Source organism: Ochotona curzoniae, unplaced genomic scaffold, assembly GCF_017591425.1.
Source record: "Ochotona curzoniae isolate NIBS_2020 unplaced genomic scaffold, NIBS_Ocur_1.0 scaffold_1037, whole genome shotgun sequence".
Lineage (NCBI taxonomy): Eukaryota > Metazoa > Chordata > Mammalia > Lagomorpha > Ochotonidae > Ochotona > Ochotona curzoniae.
This window is the reverse complement of record NW_024467083.1, coordinates 5704329-5720555: the sequence shown is the minus strand read 5'-3', so window position 1 is coordinate 5720555 and position 16227 is coordinate 5704329. Positions and strand designations below refer to the sequence as shown.

General features: G+C 48.9%; 1 protein-coding gene across 1 annotated transcript in view; it reads left to right on the top strand.

Moving 5' to 3' along the window:
- The first annotated feature begins 3097 nt into the window (after positions 1-3097).
- BCAR3 (BCAR3 adaptor protein, NSP family member) overlaps positions 3098-16227 on the top strand; it is a 110290-nt gene continuing 97160 nt past the window's right edge. The window contains exons 1-2 of the mRNA XM_040998839.1: positions 3098-3180; positions 9143-9470. Coding sequence (XP_040854773.1) covers positions 9154-9470 — 317 coding nt within the window. The 5' untranslated portion in view covers positions 3098-3180; positions 9143-9153. The remainder of the gene's footprint in view (positions 3181-9142; positions 9471-16227) is intronic.

The window sequence follows — 16227 nt, the reverse complement described above, 5'->3', positions numbered from 1 at the left end:
ACTCGAGACTCCCGGCTTCAGACAGTCTAAGCTCAGGTCATTGTGGCTATTTGGGGAGTGAATCAATGGATGGAAGACCTTTCTCTGTCTCTCCTTCTCTCTCTGTAAACCTGTTTTTCCAATAAAAATAAATAAATAAACAATTTTAAAATATATTTGATTCACCAGCTACACATCCTGACACATAGTGGGTCTGCAAAAAGTGTTGACTGAATTTTTTTTTTTTTTTTATTGGAAAGGCAGATATACAAAGAGAAGGAGAGACAGAGAGGAAAATCTTCCATTTGTTGATTCACTCCCCAAGCGGCCGCAATGACTGAAGCTGTGCTGATCCCAAGCCGGGAGCCAGGAGCCACTTCTGGGTCTCCCACATGGGTGCGGGATCCCAAGGCCCTGGGCTGTGCTTCACTGCTTTCCCAAGCCACAAGCAGGAAACTGGATGGGAAGCGGGGCTGCTAGTATCAGAACCGGCAGCCACATGGGATCCCAGCATATGCAAGGCAAGGACTTTAGCTACCAGGCCACCACACTGGGCCCATGTTGGATGAATTTTGGCTGAAGCTCCTTAAGTTTTCTGTTTCCTTCCATACACAAGGGGTCCAGAGGTACTGCTTCCCTCATAGGTACCTTGTGAAGATGAATGGTAAAATATGTGGTCCACTCTAGTTGAGAGCTAACAAAAACTGTGCTGGACACTTTTCCATCCATTATTGCCTTGACTCCTCACAGAAATCTGGGGCTAGCGGTAGGGGTGCCAGTTCATACCCTGGATGCTCCACTTCCCATCCAGCTCCCTGCTTATGGCCTGGAAAAGCAATCGAGAATGGCTCAAAGCTTTGGAACCCTGCAACCACCTGGGAGACCCAGAAGAAGCTCCAGGCTCCCAGATTCAGATTGGCTCAGCTCAAGCTGTTACCAACTGATGGCATGGGAGTTAACCAACTGATGGAAGATCTTCCTCTCTGTCTCTCCTTTTGTCTGTAAATCTGCCTTTCCAATAAAAATAAATAAGTCCATATATCTATATCTATCTATATCTATCTATCTATCTATCGAGAGAGGCAGAGAGAAGCAGAGACAAAAAGAGAGGGAGAGATCTTCCATACACTGGTTCACTCCTCAATCAGCTGCAACATCTGGAGCTCAGCTGGTCTGAATCCAGGAGCCAGAAACTTCATCTGGGTCTCTTGCATGGGTGCAAGGATCCAGGTATTTGGGCCGTCCTCTGCTGCTTTCCCAGACACATGAGTAGGGAGCTGGATAGAAAATGGAGCAGCCACCAGGAGTCAAACTGGTGTCCATGTGGGATGCCACCACTACAGGCAGTGGCTTTACCCACTTGTTACAGTGGCAGCCTCACAAGAGTTAATGTTTTATAAAAGTGACACACCCAGATAAAGAGAACATGGATTAAGACACAGAAGATTATTAGTGCCAAGATGTCCCCTCTAGGATCCTATTCTGTCACCACCCATCCCTCGAGAAAACCATTATCTTCAGTATTAGCACCAAAGATACATTTTGACTGCTTTTGAAGTTTCTGTAAATGCAATTCTATATCCTGTACTTATTTGCATCTAGTTTCACTTAATATATTTGTGAGATTCACTCATCTTATACAAGTAGTTCATTCATTCTTACTGCTGTGTAGTATTCTAGTTGCTCCACTTCTGATCCAGCGCCCTGCTGATGGCTTGGAATAAGCAGGTGAAAATGGTCCAAGTGCTTGGACCCCTGTTACCCACGTGGAAGACCTGGCTGCTGGCTTCAGCCTTGCCCAACCCTGACCATTGCAGCCATCTCATGAGTGAAACAGCAGATGGAAGCGCTCCTCCCCTTCTCTTTTCCACCCCCTGTAACTCTGCCTTTCAAATGAAAACTTAATTTTTTATAAGGAAAGTAAGAGAGAGAGAGACAGACAGACAGACTGACTGACTAGTTCATTCTCCAAATGGCTTCATGCCAATGCCAGGAGCCAGGAACTCCATCTGAGTCTCTCATGTGGGTAACAAGAACTCAAGCACTTGGACCATCTTCTGCTTCTTATCTCATTAGCAGGAAGTTGGATTGAAACTGGAGTAGCAGGGACTTGAACCCACTCAGATAAGAGATGCAGGTGCCCTAAGCAGCAGCAGTTTAGCTTACTAAGCTCCAACATCATCTCCTATATTTAATTTTCTTCCCTATTCTCACTGATTTGGAGCTTGTTCTTTTCACGTTCTGTATACAAGTCCTGTCTTGGGTGTTATGTGCTACAATTAAACTTTATCACAGCTTGGCTTTCTAGTAATTTTTTCCCCCCATGAACAGGAGTTCTTAATTTTAATGTTGGCCAATGATCAGTTTTTCCTCCTGTATACTTAGTACTGTTTTTTTAAGAAGCCGGTGTCTACTCCAACCAAGGTCACGAAGATATCTAAAGGATACTGTTTTGTTCTCCTTTTACAGTAATGTAAAGTTTACCTGGAATTGAACTGAGTGTCCACACACGCACTGCTCCAATGGTTTGGTAATCGGGGACCGTGAACCCTGCAGTTGGCTTCAATTTTCACCCCCCACTAAACACCTCCACCCCACACTTGGCTTTCATACAGACCCCTGCGAGTGTGACTGATAAGCCCGCTCCTGTGGCTTGTTCATTTTTGGTTTACCTGGGTCTTTGTCCCATCAAACCCCTAATCTGAAAGCCAGCCAGGTGTCTGCAGGCAGCAAAGCAATCCTCCCGGTGATTAAATAACGTGGGCGTGGAGAGCAGTGGATTGGGCAAGGTTCTGTCTCTCTCTAGGGAGAGCTTCAGCAAGGAAGGGGTCGACCCTGTACACTCTGGAAGACTCTAAAGTCAAGCCCTAAAGTCGAGACAGAGCAGAGCCACGCGAGGTGGTTGAATGCAAATATCAAGGGGGGGTTCCGTAGGGCTTCGCGAATCGGCTCGCCGGGGTGGGGCCGCCCAGCCGCAAATCACCAGTTGAGGGCCAGAGCGCATCGCGCCAGCTCAGAGCTGCGCCTCCTGCCGCCGGGACTGGGGCCGGGCCGGGAGCTGGAGCCGGAGCGCGGGCTGCTCCGCGGGTGCGCCGGGCGGATCATGAGCGGACTCAGCTCCCAGAGCAGAGGCAGAACCGGCTGTGCGGGGCCGGCCGCGCGGAGCCTCTGAGACCCAAGCCCGGGCGCCCAAACGGGGAGGTGAGTCTTTGGTGGTCATTGGACTGGTGCTGCTCCTCTCGGGACGATGGGACCTCTTGCACTCCCCGGTTAGGCAGGCTGCGAAGTTTGTTTCTGAAAAGTTTAGGCTCTGGGGAAAAGTCAAGCGGTGCTGCTGGTGGTAGTTGTTTTCTTTTGGAGGCGGCGTTGGGGCCGGGGGTGGGGGGCGCAGTGGTTTTGTGGTGACTCTAGCTGGCCCAGGACGCTCCGGGGGTGCCCCTGGATGTGGCCCGAGGCGGTCTACAGCGAGCACCACTGCTCCATGGCCAAGCTCTTCTGCCTCATCTGCGGGCCCTGGCCCTGGCCCGACCCCAGCCGGCCGCAGGCTGGTGGAGGTTGGGGAGGGGAGAGAGAGGAGAGGCCGGGCCGAGGGGCTCCGCAGGAAGCACTCCGGCTGAGAGAGGGCAAGTGGGAAGTTTGCCCAGAGAGTGCTGGACCCCCACCCCCCACCCCGCCTCCCTCCGTGTCCCTTTGTTGGGAAGGAGTGAATAGTTGGTTGTGTGGCTCCCCCGTTGCTTCGGAGGGCGCGGAGCGGGCGGCGCAGCCCGCCCAGCCCCCTGGGAAAACCGGGTCAGGTGTGGACGCTGGTCGGGAGCCGGAGCCGGAGGCAGCTCCGCAGCAGCTGGCTGGGGTGCCGCGCGTTGGGGCGCGGGGCAGGTTGGCTGGGGCGGTGACCTCTGTTACTAGAGAATAAACCGTAAGGTCCTACTCGCGTCTCGCTTTCGTTGGAGAGCATTGGGGGACCGCTCTAAGCCTTGGTTCTTATCTCCCAAGCTACAAAGACCTCTGCAGGGGGGAAACAGTGGCGAGGGACGGTCAGTCGGGGAGCTCCCATCTCCCTCTGAGTTGCCGGGGATCGGCTTCGGAGTGGTGCCCCAGGCAGTGCGGGGGTGGCGATGTGTTTTGAGGGCTGGCAACACCTGGCTGTGGCCCGCGCGCCCCACCGCCCAGAAACTTGACATTTCCAGCATGATTAACTTTAGATCTCAGTCTCCTGTTTGTGGAGAAAGACCTGCTTGTCAGATGGATATTTAAGAACTTAAATCCTGGGATGTGTTTACTGAAATGCAATCCGTGGAATGATTCACTAGACTTACTGAGTTTGCTTCGAAAGTTGCGGTAGGTGAAACAGTCACTTGTCAACTTACGCAAAACTGTATTCTAAGTGGATAAGCCAATTTCCTATCACCTGGGGACCCAGGTCCCCACCCCGTCACTCTGCAGAAAGCAAGCACAAAAACAGATCAGAACAAACAACAAGATCCAAGCCATGCATTTTCTGTCCCCATCAACCCTAGCAGCCGAGCCAGTTACATTTCCAGACTTAAGAAAGCTAGGCATTTCTCAAAGCCTTTGTCAGATAACCATCTATGACTTTGGAGAAGATCCCATTTCAGAAATAAAAGGGAAAAACCTAAAGGCAGAGTCTGCTTATCTCTGCCTCAACTTGTGAGCTCAGCGGTGTCTTTGGTGAAGCAAGTGAGCTGGGCCACCGTGCACAAGCATGTCAGAGCCCAGCGACTGCCCAGGGTCGGGGAGGCATCGCACAGGCTATGTCACCCTGGACATTCACAGGGATTTCTCATTTTTGTATCTAGACCCATGGTCTCTGACCTTCACCAGTTGGCATTAGACCAAGTTAGGACACTGCGTCTACTTCCCCACATGAGAGGTGAAGTCCAATGGCCAAAGTCTCAACTGGACTTTTTTTTTTTTTGTAGAACGGAGTCCCAAATGTTGTGTCCACTTAAAGGAATGAACCAACAGAAGGAAAAATTGCTTTGTCTTTCTCTGTCACTCCGTATTTCAAATAAACAAATTAAGCCAAAAAAAAAAAAAAAGAATGGGGGGGGGAGAAGAAGAAAAGCTATATCCAAGCTTATTTGCTGTGCCTGCAAGAAGGATCTTCAAAAAATTTGTGAAAATGTAGATTATGTAAGAGCTAGGCATGAATTTCACAATTTTTGTACCAAAAAAGCTTTTTAATGCCACTAAAAAATGATTTGTTTTTACTTAAAGGGCAGAGTTACAGAGAGAAGAAAAGAAATATCTTCCATCAGCTGGTTCACTCCCCAGATGGCTTCAGTGGCCAGAGCTGAGCCAATCTGAAGTCAGAAGCCAGGACTTTCTTCCACATCTCCCACACAAGCAGAGTCCAAAGGCTTTGGGCCATCCTCAACTGTTTTTCTAGACCATAGGCAGGGAGCTGGATCAAAAGTGGGGCACCTAGTACTCGAACCAGTGCCCATAAGGGGTGCTGGCACTGCAGGCAGAAGCTTAGCTTATGGCAGGGTGCCCACCCTGTAATGCCACCTTTCCAAATGAACGTTTTGAAGTTCCTTCATGCTTGTGCTAGGTCTGTCTACTTGGCTTGGTGTGTTTACATGTATTCTACCTCTTGAGCACAGGGGCCACTCTGACTCGGTACACACTGTCCCCAGTATCCAACAGGGCGACTTTGGAACAAATGCTTCTGTTGACTGCATGGAACCAGCTCTATGGATTCCCCAGTCAAGGAGTTCTGAGAGGAAGTTGTTCTGGGCCAAGGAGCCTGATCGCTAACCCAGTGGACCTCAACCCTGGCGCATATGTCTATTGAAAAGACAGGTGCTGGGCCTGGCCTACAGTCATTCTGATGCCTTTGCCTTGGGTTGTGACTTGGACATCCAGATTCTGTGAACTTCCCAGAAAGAGCTTCCCAGACCACTTTGTTTCCAGAACTCTGTCCTGGCCTCTGGCTTTGCAAGTGTGAAGGAGTCCTGGTGAGATAGTGCTGCAAGGGGATTCCTGCATCTGGTTTGGTTCCTGGCCACCTGAAAGATTCCCATACCAGGTTATAGCAAGTGGGGGGATCGCTCTCTAAAGATCCCTTTGTGTTATTGATGCAGTTGCACCTGTGCTCGTTTTTCATGGCATGTATCTAAACTTTTTATTTATCTTTTTAACATTTATGTATCATTTTATTGGAAAGACAGATGTACAGAGAGCTTCCATCTGCTGGTACCCTAGCCTCCTTCTAGACCATCCCCCTGGCATGCCACATGTAGTGAGACTGTCCTGCTTCCTCTTGTGAAGGTCCCCTTCTGGCAGCACATGGCAGCTAATGGCGCCTTGCCAAACTCCCAGCCACTGGTTATGGTATTCTCTCTGTCCTCTGGGCCCTGACACTGCCCTGGGTCAGAGGCTTTCTCTTTGCCTTAGGGTCAGCCAGAGCCCCCTCCCCCTGCCTCCAGGGTTCCCTGCCTGGTCGTGGATCTCTGCTACAGTCTGTCCCTGCCTTCCAGGTCTTCCTGGCCCTCAAGCCAAGCCTAGACCTGGGACAGGCGGGATTTCATGATTTGTTCCTGGCCTGAACCAGGGATACAACACCTCACCTACCCCTTCCTGCACACTTGCATACTTCTGCCCCCAGCCTCAGTATCCTCATGGAAGGCTTTACTTTGTAAACTTCAGCCCTCCAGAGCACTTTGACTCTATGGTTGAGATGCCATGTGAATCCTGTCAGAATTGGTTATGGTCCCTACCAGCGTAAGAGTGTCTATGTCTGAGTTACGTTTTTCTTCCTTGGAGTTCTCCTGGTCAGGGATTGGGGCACAGTTATCTTTGTTTCTTCCAGTGTAATCTTCTTTTTCCTTTTTAAAATAAGATTATTATTTTTATTGGAAAGGCAGATTTATAGAGGGAAGGAGAAGCAGAGAGGGAAGTATCCATGGGTTCACTCCCGAGAGGCCGTAACAAGTGGAGCTGAGCTGATCTGAAGCTCTTCTGAAACTCCACGTGAGTGCAGGGTCCCACGGCTTTGGGCCATCTTCCTCTGCTTTCCAAGCAAGGAGCTGGATGGGAAGCGGAGTAGCTAGGACATGAACCGGAGCCCACATGGGATGTCAGCACTATAAGGTGGAAGATTAGCCTGTTGGGCCAAGGCACTGTCCCCTCCCAGTGTCTTTTGTAGGGTGAGCCCTTCCAGGTCTTTGGAGCTGAGAGTAGCAAGGGGACATGCTAACATTTCCAATAACAGATAAAGTGGGCGTGGGTGCTTTGCTGAGGGTCATATGACCCCAGAACACTGTAGCCTAGTCTTGAAGTCCAGATAGATCTTGGGTTTGCAGAGAGGAAGCAGGCTGTCAGGGACACTGCAGTTGCTGAGACTTGGTACCTGTCATGCCAGCTTAGCAATAGGTTTGCCCAGATGTTGTTGGCCTCTTACGCATGAAGAGACCCTGTTGGGTGCGCTGGCTCTCTGCATATCTTTGAAATGATCCAGGCCTGCCTAGGAGGAAGGGAGGTGCTGTAGCTTGCATGATCAGCGAGAGTTCACAGCTGGGGTGAGCGGGGAGTATCAAGTAGAGGGATCCCAGTCACCTACGTCACTGGTAGATAGGCAAGGGATTCTTTTTTTTTTTTTTAATAACGATTAAAATGAAGTGAATGCTGACAGGGTACCAGGTACTGGTGAGAGCTGGGAGGGGCCTTCACAGGCACTCTGAGTTCTCATTGTTCTGCATCTGCAGGAGCCAGGTCTTTTGTGTGGTCCCAATTAGACATGGAGCAGACAAACCTCGGGATTCCCAGGCTTGCCAAAGAGCGAGGGTGTGGGGAGAATGAAGGATCACCTTCCACTCACCTTAGCACCTGTGGGCTCTTTGCGCACAGATAGAGCGGATCCCATGTGTTTTGTTGCACACACAGTAGATCTATTCTGTAGAGCCTGCTGCCTTTATCCCAGCACCACCTCAGTCACTTTCTGTCTGACTGGTTGCCTTTATGCCCCAACTTGGAGCCAAAGTCTCCAACTTCCTTATAGAGCTGATGATGGCAGTACACTTGAGTGATGATTTTCACTCCCAGATCTCCCTGGCCAGTGCAGTGGAAAAGGTGGCATGTGTAGAATTGGAATTAGGATTCTGGGAGGAGGACAGAGCCAAGGGCTGTTCTCTGGCCTTTATGACCATTTGGGGAGTGAACCAGCAGATGAAAGATCTCTGCCTCTGTCTCTCCTCTCTAACTCTGCCTTTAAAAAAAAAAAAACAAAACAGAAGGCTTGTATCATCTGACTTAGGGTAAAAGCAATTTGTTCTGGGGGAGCCAGGAGCATGGCCTTGGCTCTGAGTGAGCATTTCTGCTTGGGACCACAGCTTGGAGCAGTGTGGGGGCTACTTTCGCATACAGCTTGAGGAGCCATTTTCCTTTCCTTTTCTGCTCCTCTGCTTGTTATCTTTCTTTCCTCCTTGCCCTTCCTAAGAACACAGGCCCCCTTGGGCATTGATGGTGGCAGGCATTTTCCTCTTCTCTCTGGGGGTCAATATGAGTGGAGCCTCTACCCCGGTGGCTTTCCTTTGCAGCTGAGCCCACTGATGGATGGAAAAATGGCCCACCTCCCAACCCTTGCCTGTCTTGTTAGAGCACTCTGGTTTATGCAGAAGCACCAGCTCTTTGCTTGAAGAGTTTTGCCCTATTCCTTTGGGTGGCAAATGAAGAGCTAGGTTGGCACAGAGATGTTCTAACAGATATCAGCCATCCTCATGTATTCTTAATTTTTGTAGGATGGTGGAAAAAGGTGAGCTAAATTATGCAGCAGTTTATAACAGTTTCTCTAATACATGTATTAAATCATGGGGCTGCCTGTTGTCCTGCTCTGTGAGCTTTTCCATCAACTTCTATTGTCCAAGGTGTTGAAATGGCTTGTGGACTTCTCATGACTCTGTGTATGTTTGCTATTTGGTTTTGTTGCCCATCCAGGAGAGTTTCTGTACAGGCTCCTAAGCACAGGATGTGCCTACGATTCCCATTGGTGTTGGACTCCATCAGTGATGCTGCCACCTGTGCTTGTCATTGTGATGATTTCCTCTTGTTAGGTGGCCTGTCCTCCTGTCCTTGAGTAGGGTGGGAAAGTAACACCAGAGAGCCTCTCTGAATAAGCTTTCATGCTTTCTTTTCACCTCAGAGTTGAGCATCATGGCCGCAGGAAAGTTTGCAAGTCTTCCCAGAAACATGCCGATGAACCACCAATTTCCCCTGGCCTCCTCCATGGACCTGATGAGCAGCAAGTCCCCTCTCGCTGAGCACCACGGGGAGGCCTATCAGGACGTGTCCATACATGGTACCCTTCCACGGAAGAAAAAGGGCCCTCCTTCCATCCGATCCTGCGATGGCTTCAGCCACATGGGCACGCTGCCCCATTCCAAGTCCCCACGACAGAACTCGCCTCTGACCCAGGACATCATCCAGGGAAGCCCACTGCAAGACTGGAAGGGTGAAGCCTTCACCTTCAGGTAGCCTCCCTAACTGACGGGTGAAAATTACTTGTCTCCAAGGGTGTTCAGGGGAGTTCTTGTGTAGGAACAGTGGGATAGGTTTACAGAGCAGGCAGCCTAATGAACTACCACAGGCCCTGTCACCCAGCTTTAACAGTCACAACTCATGGCTAGCACTGTTTTTAATCTATTCCCACCCACTGTCCCTCCTCTGGAATCGTCATCATCATCACTATTTTAAGGATTCATTTTTATTTATATGAAAGGTAGAGGTACACAAAGAGAGGAGACAGAGAGGGAGAGAGAGATATTCCACTTACCAGTTTATTCTCCAAAAGGCCACAGCAGCCAGCCAGCCATAAGCAAGAAGCCTGGAATTCCATCTGGGTCTCCGGTACAGGAGCCCAAGGATTTGAACCATCTTCTGCTGCTTTGCCCAGGCACGTTGGCAGGGAGGTGGCTGGATCAAAAGTGGAGCAGTAGGGACACAAACTGATAGCCACAAAGGATGCTGGAATTGCAGTTGATGGCACTGAGGCACCATGTCAGTTCCCAAAATACATTGATTTCTTTTTTGTAATAAAATACAGTGATTTCATGAACCCTTGGTGTCACCATGAAAATTCTGCCCAGTCCTTTGAGTGTCCTAACTGAAGGTTTGGTCTGGTGTTGAAGGGGTTCTTGCAGTGAATCTTTGCAGTAGTCTGTTCTTGCATTTAGACCTGATGGTGCGAATGTGTTAACACTGTATCTGAAACTGTGTCTTCATCAGGCTTGTGTTCTAGGAAGGGACTGGGTGAGAAGTTTAAGGAAGTAAGCAAGATAACTGCACATTATATAGTGAATGTGTAGAGGAAACTGTGTGATGTGCTGCTCATTTATTGAGAATAGTGCCTCTTGGTAGGAGGGGCAGATCTCTAAGACTTGCAGCCCCAAGCCTTCCAGGATGTTACAAGCATGGGTAAACTGAGTCCAGAAAACCATTGGGAGCAAGTTTGACATGTTATTTTTGTAATTAATTAATTAATTAGAAAGATGGAGTTATGGAGTAGGGGGAATGGAGGGAGATGGAGAGAAAGAGATCTACTTGCTAGTTCACTTCTCAAATGGCTGTGTTGATCAGGAACTCCATCCTGGTCTCCCGTGTGAGTGGCAGGGAGTCCAAGTACCTGGTCTGTCTCTGCTTCCTTCCTAGGCTTATTGGCAGGTAGCTGGAAGGAAGCAGAGCAGCTGGGACCCAAACTGGTGTTCCAGTGTGGGTTCCAGGTGTCATGTCTTAGGTAGTTTCTTAACCGGCTATGCCACAACACTGACATCTTTGAAATATAGCTTGTCGCTGGAGTGTAGTAAGTTAGTAGAATTGCTTCTCGGCCTTTTGGCTAAGATGAAGTATAAGTTGGTAGAGGGGTAGGCAGACAAAGGTTCAGAATTCATTTTAGAGGCAGAGTTTTTAAAAATTTTAAAAAAAATTAGTTTCAATTTCAGAATTGTAGAAGTAAATAAGTGTAGACCTAGCTATTCCCTGAAGAGGTAGCAAATTCCTAAAATGTTTCTAGCACTAAATCAGAAAGTTTCTGCAAGGTAATCTGGCGCTGGAAGGCCCTGGACCTGCTCCAGAAAATCTAAATGGATGTCCTGCATACTCAGATGTAGCAGTGGGCTGCTGATGGGACAGATAGCTGCATAGGCGAACCCCTGAGCATTGGGTTGATAGTGTCCTTTTGTTGGCCCTGAGTGGGCAGAGATGCACAGGGGAAGCAGCAGGGACAAGTTGCTCCTGAACAGAAATGAGCGCAGCTGCCAGACTGCAGGAGCCATAGTAAGCACCTGCTGTGACCTTGGCTAGCCTTTTGTTCGGGACCGTCAGCTCTGCACTGACCAGGCGCCTGCCCTGTTCTGGGCACAGTTCACAAACCGCCTGAAACTCCTGGCTAGGCACCAGCTTTTAGCAAGAAACGAAGCTGACTGGAGGGGTTGGGTCGGGAGGAGGTGGTGATGGAGTCCCCCCCTCTTCCTGTCTTGAGGAAGTTGTTCCTAAACACCAAGGTTTAAGCAATCAGCCTGCAGGGAGTTCAAAGCTTTCCGATTAGAATCCTGACTTGGACAGAGATCAGGTCACTGTGAGAGGTCAGAGGTGAGTGCAGGTCCCGGGTTTGAAGTCCAGGCTGGGGAAAACTGAGCAAGCACTGCTGGTATAGGGCTTCTCTATGAGCTGGGCCAATCAAAATTCGTACCTTTTTTCTTTGATTTAAAATCTCTTTTAATGAATCCAGGAAGTAACAAATAGATATTCTTCAAAAATTATGCTGAGTTAGAAGGCACGTGGTTGTGGGTAGAGCCTCACAAAGGCTTACCTCCTCCCATTTCTAACACGTTTTTTAAAAAGTCCTAAGACAGCCTGACTTTTAAGGGGTTCAAAGCACTTTTTATTGCTTATAAGTATTCCTAAAAAAAATTATGAGCCTCAATTCCTCCTTAGAACAAGTCATGGTAGAAGCAAGATTTGGGCATGTAAAATGCCAACGCGTGGTAGGCTAATTTTCTGCCTGTTGTGCTGACTTTCCATGTAGGCATCAATTCAAGTCCTGGCTGTTCTACTCCTGATCCAGCTCCCTGCTAAAAGCTTGGGAAAGCAAAAAAAGGATGGCCCAAGTGCCTTGGATCCCTGCACTAACATGGGAGACCCAGAGAAAGTTCTTGTTGTAGTATGTATTTTTAAATATGTGTTTTGTTTATTTGAAAGGTAGGGCTACAGAGAGCTTTCATTTGCTGGTTCACTCCCCAGATGACTGCAGCAACTGGGGCTAGGCCAGGCGCTTCTTCATGGGTGCAGGGGCACAAGCACTTTGGCCATCCTCTGCTAATTTCCAAGGTATATTATCCGGGACATGTATCAGAAGTGGAGTAGTCGGGACTCAACCTGGCACCCATTTGCGATCCTGCAGGTAGGTGGTGGCTTAACCCACTACATCACAAGGCTAACCCTGGTTGCAATATTGCAGTGCAAGTGTTCAGAAACTCGGAAAGAGTGGTGATGGCAATTTAGATATGTCAAAGAGAAACCCTAAAATATTTCCTGTAAGGGAAGATGTGAATGTTATCAATAAGCAAAGAAAAGTATTATAAACGGAGGCTGCTAAGATATATGGTAATTATAACTGTTCTATTTCATTTTTACAACAATCTCTCCTCTGCTTAAATGGCAAATTCAAGTTTGTCATGAGTATGTGTAGGAAACAAGCACATTGTGCATAGGATTTGGTACTATCCACCATTTTGGGCATCCGCTGGGGGCTCTGAGGAGTAGCCCCTGTGGATAAGGGGCAACTGCTATTCTCTGACAGCCACAGGTTTGTTATTTCCCTAACACATCTGCCTAGCTTATTAATCATAAAAAATCATCTTTATTGAATAGTAACCAGATATCTACCATATGGAAGAGCCTAGGCAAAGGAGAGAAAATATCCCCTTTGACCAAGAAATCTGTGTTAAACTGTCGGGTCCATATGTGACATATCCTCTTGAATTATCAATACCTCTCACACCTTAAATGTCTTGCAGATATGTTCCTGAACTATCTTGTTTGAACATCATGGCCATGTGTTGAGAGACAGGGTGGTTTTCAGAATGAACTGGGAAAATATCAGAGCTGTTGAGACACCTGAAGTAATGCGCTAGTTAATGACTTAGCTCAGTCTTCTCAGATTGCCTGCAGGAAATATTGAAGGGTCCGTCGCAGATCCCATGTGCAGCAGCTTCCCTAGACTGTTGGTACCAGCTATGGGCACCCTCTCTGAGCTGTCCTGTTACACAGAAGGGGTCAGTCCTCTGTCCAACCCAGCACCTTGGATACCTGGTTTGGGGAGAAACAAGCTGTGACCCCTAAGAGCAGACAGAAGGCAGTCCTGGACCCGGGAGTTGGCTTTCTCCTTTGGAGATGTGTCCGTTGGCCTTGTTGTTGTCTTGGCTGCCCTTGGATGTACTTGTGGTTTTGAAAGGTGGCCAAAGGGAGCTGGGGAGCTCTTGAACCTGCTGCCTGATGTCACAGAGGGAACTTTTGTTCCAGCAGTGGAGCCAGGCTGCTGCTGGGGGCCTGCAGGCAGGATTTTCTCTGGACAGAAGCGTTCCAACTGATGGCCGTTTGGTGCCTTTATCTTTCCGGATGAATTTGTGTGCGAATACAGGAGCTTCCTTGGGCTGAGTCGGGGCTGGGATAGTGGACCGATCTCTGATGTTGGGATGTGTGTGTTGCTGGCAGAGCCGAGGGATCAGCGCTGGGAGATTGCATGGGTCCTTTTCCAGCCTGTGGGTACGGGGCGGCATGCATTCCTGGAAACAGCTGCCAGGGCCTCCCTCTGCCTCCTGTGTCATGGCGCATGTGGCAGGACAATGCAGTATTTCATGAGCTCTCAGGAGTGGAGCTAACTGACTCATCACAAGTGTTTTAACTGACAGTGGCCCGAAGCTCTGCAACATCGTCCTTTTCCCAGGCTGTGAGTGACCTGTTGTGTCATTTCTGGTCATGTCGTCAGGGTGGCAGCCACAGCATGAGGCACAGGACCCCTGTTTGAAACACCAACTTTATGGCCTGTCATTGCTCTCATGTGAAGAAACATTTTAGTTGCTCCCACCAAATATGGTAATGGCAGCAGCCAGCCAGCCAGCCTTGAGTTCGCTGTTAGAAAGACCCCCACATAAACACCTGTAGCTTATCTATATATGGGCTTTCTGCACATTGGAAACTTTCCACATGCACAGGAAGCATTGGATGTAGAGGATTTAAAAAGTAAAAATTCTCTTTACTATGTAACAGGATGTATACTTCCCAGGTTAGTAGGGTGACAATGACTTTAACAGCCAAGTTCAAGAGAGCCTCTAAAAAAGAAAATCGTCCTTCATGGGTTGAGTGTTTTATTTTGAAGATGTCAGTGTGGATTTCCCTAACATTTGGAAATGCCCTGGTGTTTGAACTCAGCAGTTGTGAAGCGTGAGTTATCCACGATGGTGAATGCCTGGACCTGGCTGGCCCCTGGTGTACTGAGGCCAGTGCCAGCTAGCTGGGTCAGAGGTGAAGGCGGTCCATGCATCCTAAGCCACTCGTAGCAGGAGGGAATGAGCCCAGAGAGTGGGGGACACCTGCAGGGCTCCCAGCTGCCTGACGGTGGTCTTCCATCATCTGCTGACAAAGATGATTTGAACCCCAAGGCTGGATATCTGCATTCTCAGCTGTTCTTGGATTTTTTTTTCAAACCAATTGCAAACCACAACCAAACACATGATCAGAGGATGAGACAGTGTAGCCTTGTCGAGTGGAGCCACTCTCCATTTCCATCCCCTAGAGACAGGCTGGCCTTCCCATCTTGTTTTTTCAGGCCTCCTGTATGCCGCTTCTAGTGTTTTGGGCTTTTCACATACTTCAGGAAATGTTGGCCTTGTGAACAGAAGGTGCTATACAGTTACAAATAATTATCATTGTTGTATCCCATGGCTGCTGTCAGAGCCATCCCAGTCTGGCCAGAATATGCAGGCTGGAGAAGCCAGGCTGTGAAAACGCTGATTGCAAAGGAGGCTTACCTCAGGGGGTCTATGCTGGGTGACTGTAGACCAGCCTGATGAGACACTGATATCCCAGCCACTCTGCTGCCTACGATGGTGTGTCACCACCCAGGCTTGTCCCCAAGAAACCAGCTGCAGGACTGGATGGAGAATTTGAGGCCTTCTCTATTTGAAGGATTCTGCTGGTTGCCCATACACATTCCAAACCTTCAATGCAGCCTCCTTTGTAGTTGCAGATTTATCTACACGTACAGGTAGGATGACTCCTGCGTGAAACCTGGGCCAGGAATCCAGGAATCTTAGTTCACATCCCTATTTTAGCTCTTGATTTTTTTTTCTTACCACCTACAAAGTAAATGACTCTAAGCTATAAAATGGGGTTGAAAAATCACACCCTTGTGGATTGCTAACCACGAGGAAGGTTAACTGGTTGCTAATTTTGAAGGTGCCCCACATTCAGCACCCTGACTTCCCACCACAGCTTGGTCCACCCACCTGGGAATCTTCAGTCCTGGGTCTATTCTTTGTTCTCACCTTTTCACCAGCATTTTATTCTGCTGCTGCTCAAGTCTGCTGGGATAGCTGGACCTGAAGGTCACTGGGAAAAAAAAAAAAAGGCTGCTACTGACCTTGATTCCAATAGTCAGACTTGTAGCTTTGTGACCTTGAGTAAGTTGTTTTGCCTTTCTGCATCGCCACGTCCTCAGAGTCAGGTGCAGCCACTCTGTGCTTGGCATGGAGGAGGAGGCCAACTGGTTTCCTGCCTGCCTTCCTTCCTCCTGGAAAGCAGAGCCTGGGAGGCTGCTAATCCTCTTCTGTAACCTGAGATCACCTTCAGTGCCTGGGACATCTGGAGAAAGTGCCCCTAGTGTTGACAGCTGCTGCCGGGCCTCCCTCTTGAAATGTGCCCTACAGCAGTGTGTCTTGGCCAGCAGTTTACAGGTATAATATCCACCTAGGGCACTAAAATCTCAGCACACCATTGTGCTAATACACAAAATGCAGCCTGTCTTCTGTGGGCTGGCCTCCAGCCCTGCCTGATCATTCTTGTGCTTCGTGGCGGTGTACTTGCTGTTCATTCTTGAGCACATGCTTGTGAAGCTAGTGTGCCGGGCATTGTAGGAAGGCTAGGTTACCCAGTGAGTAATGAAATGGTCTCTGTCCTCAGGGACTTCCAGTTAAAGAAATAGGTGCATAACCACAAGAAGAAGAGGTGAGG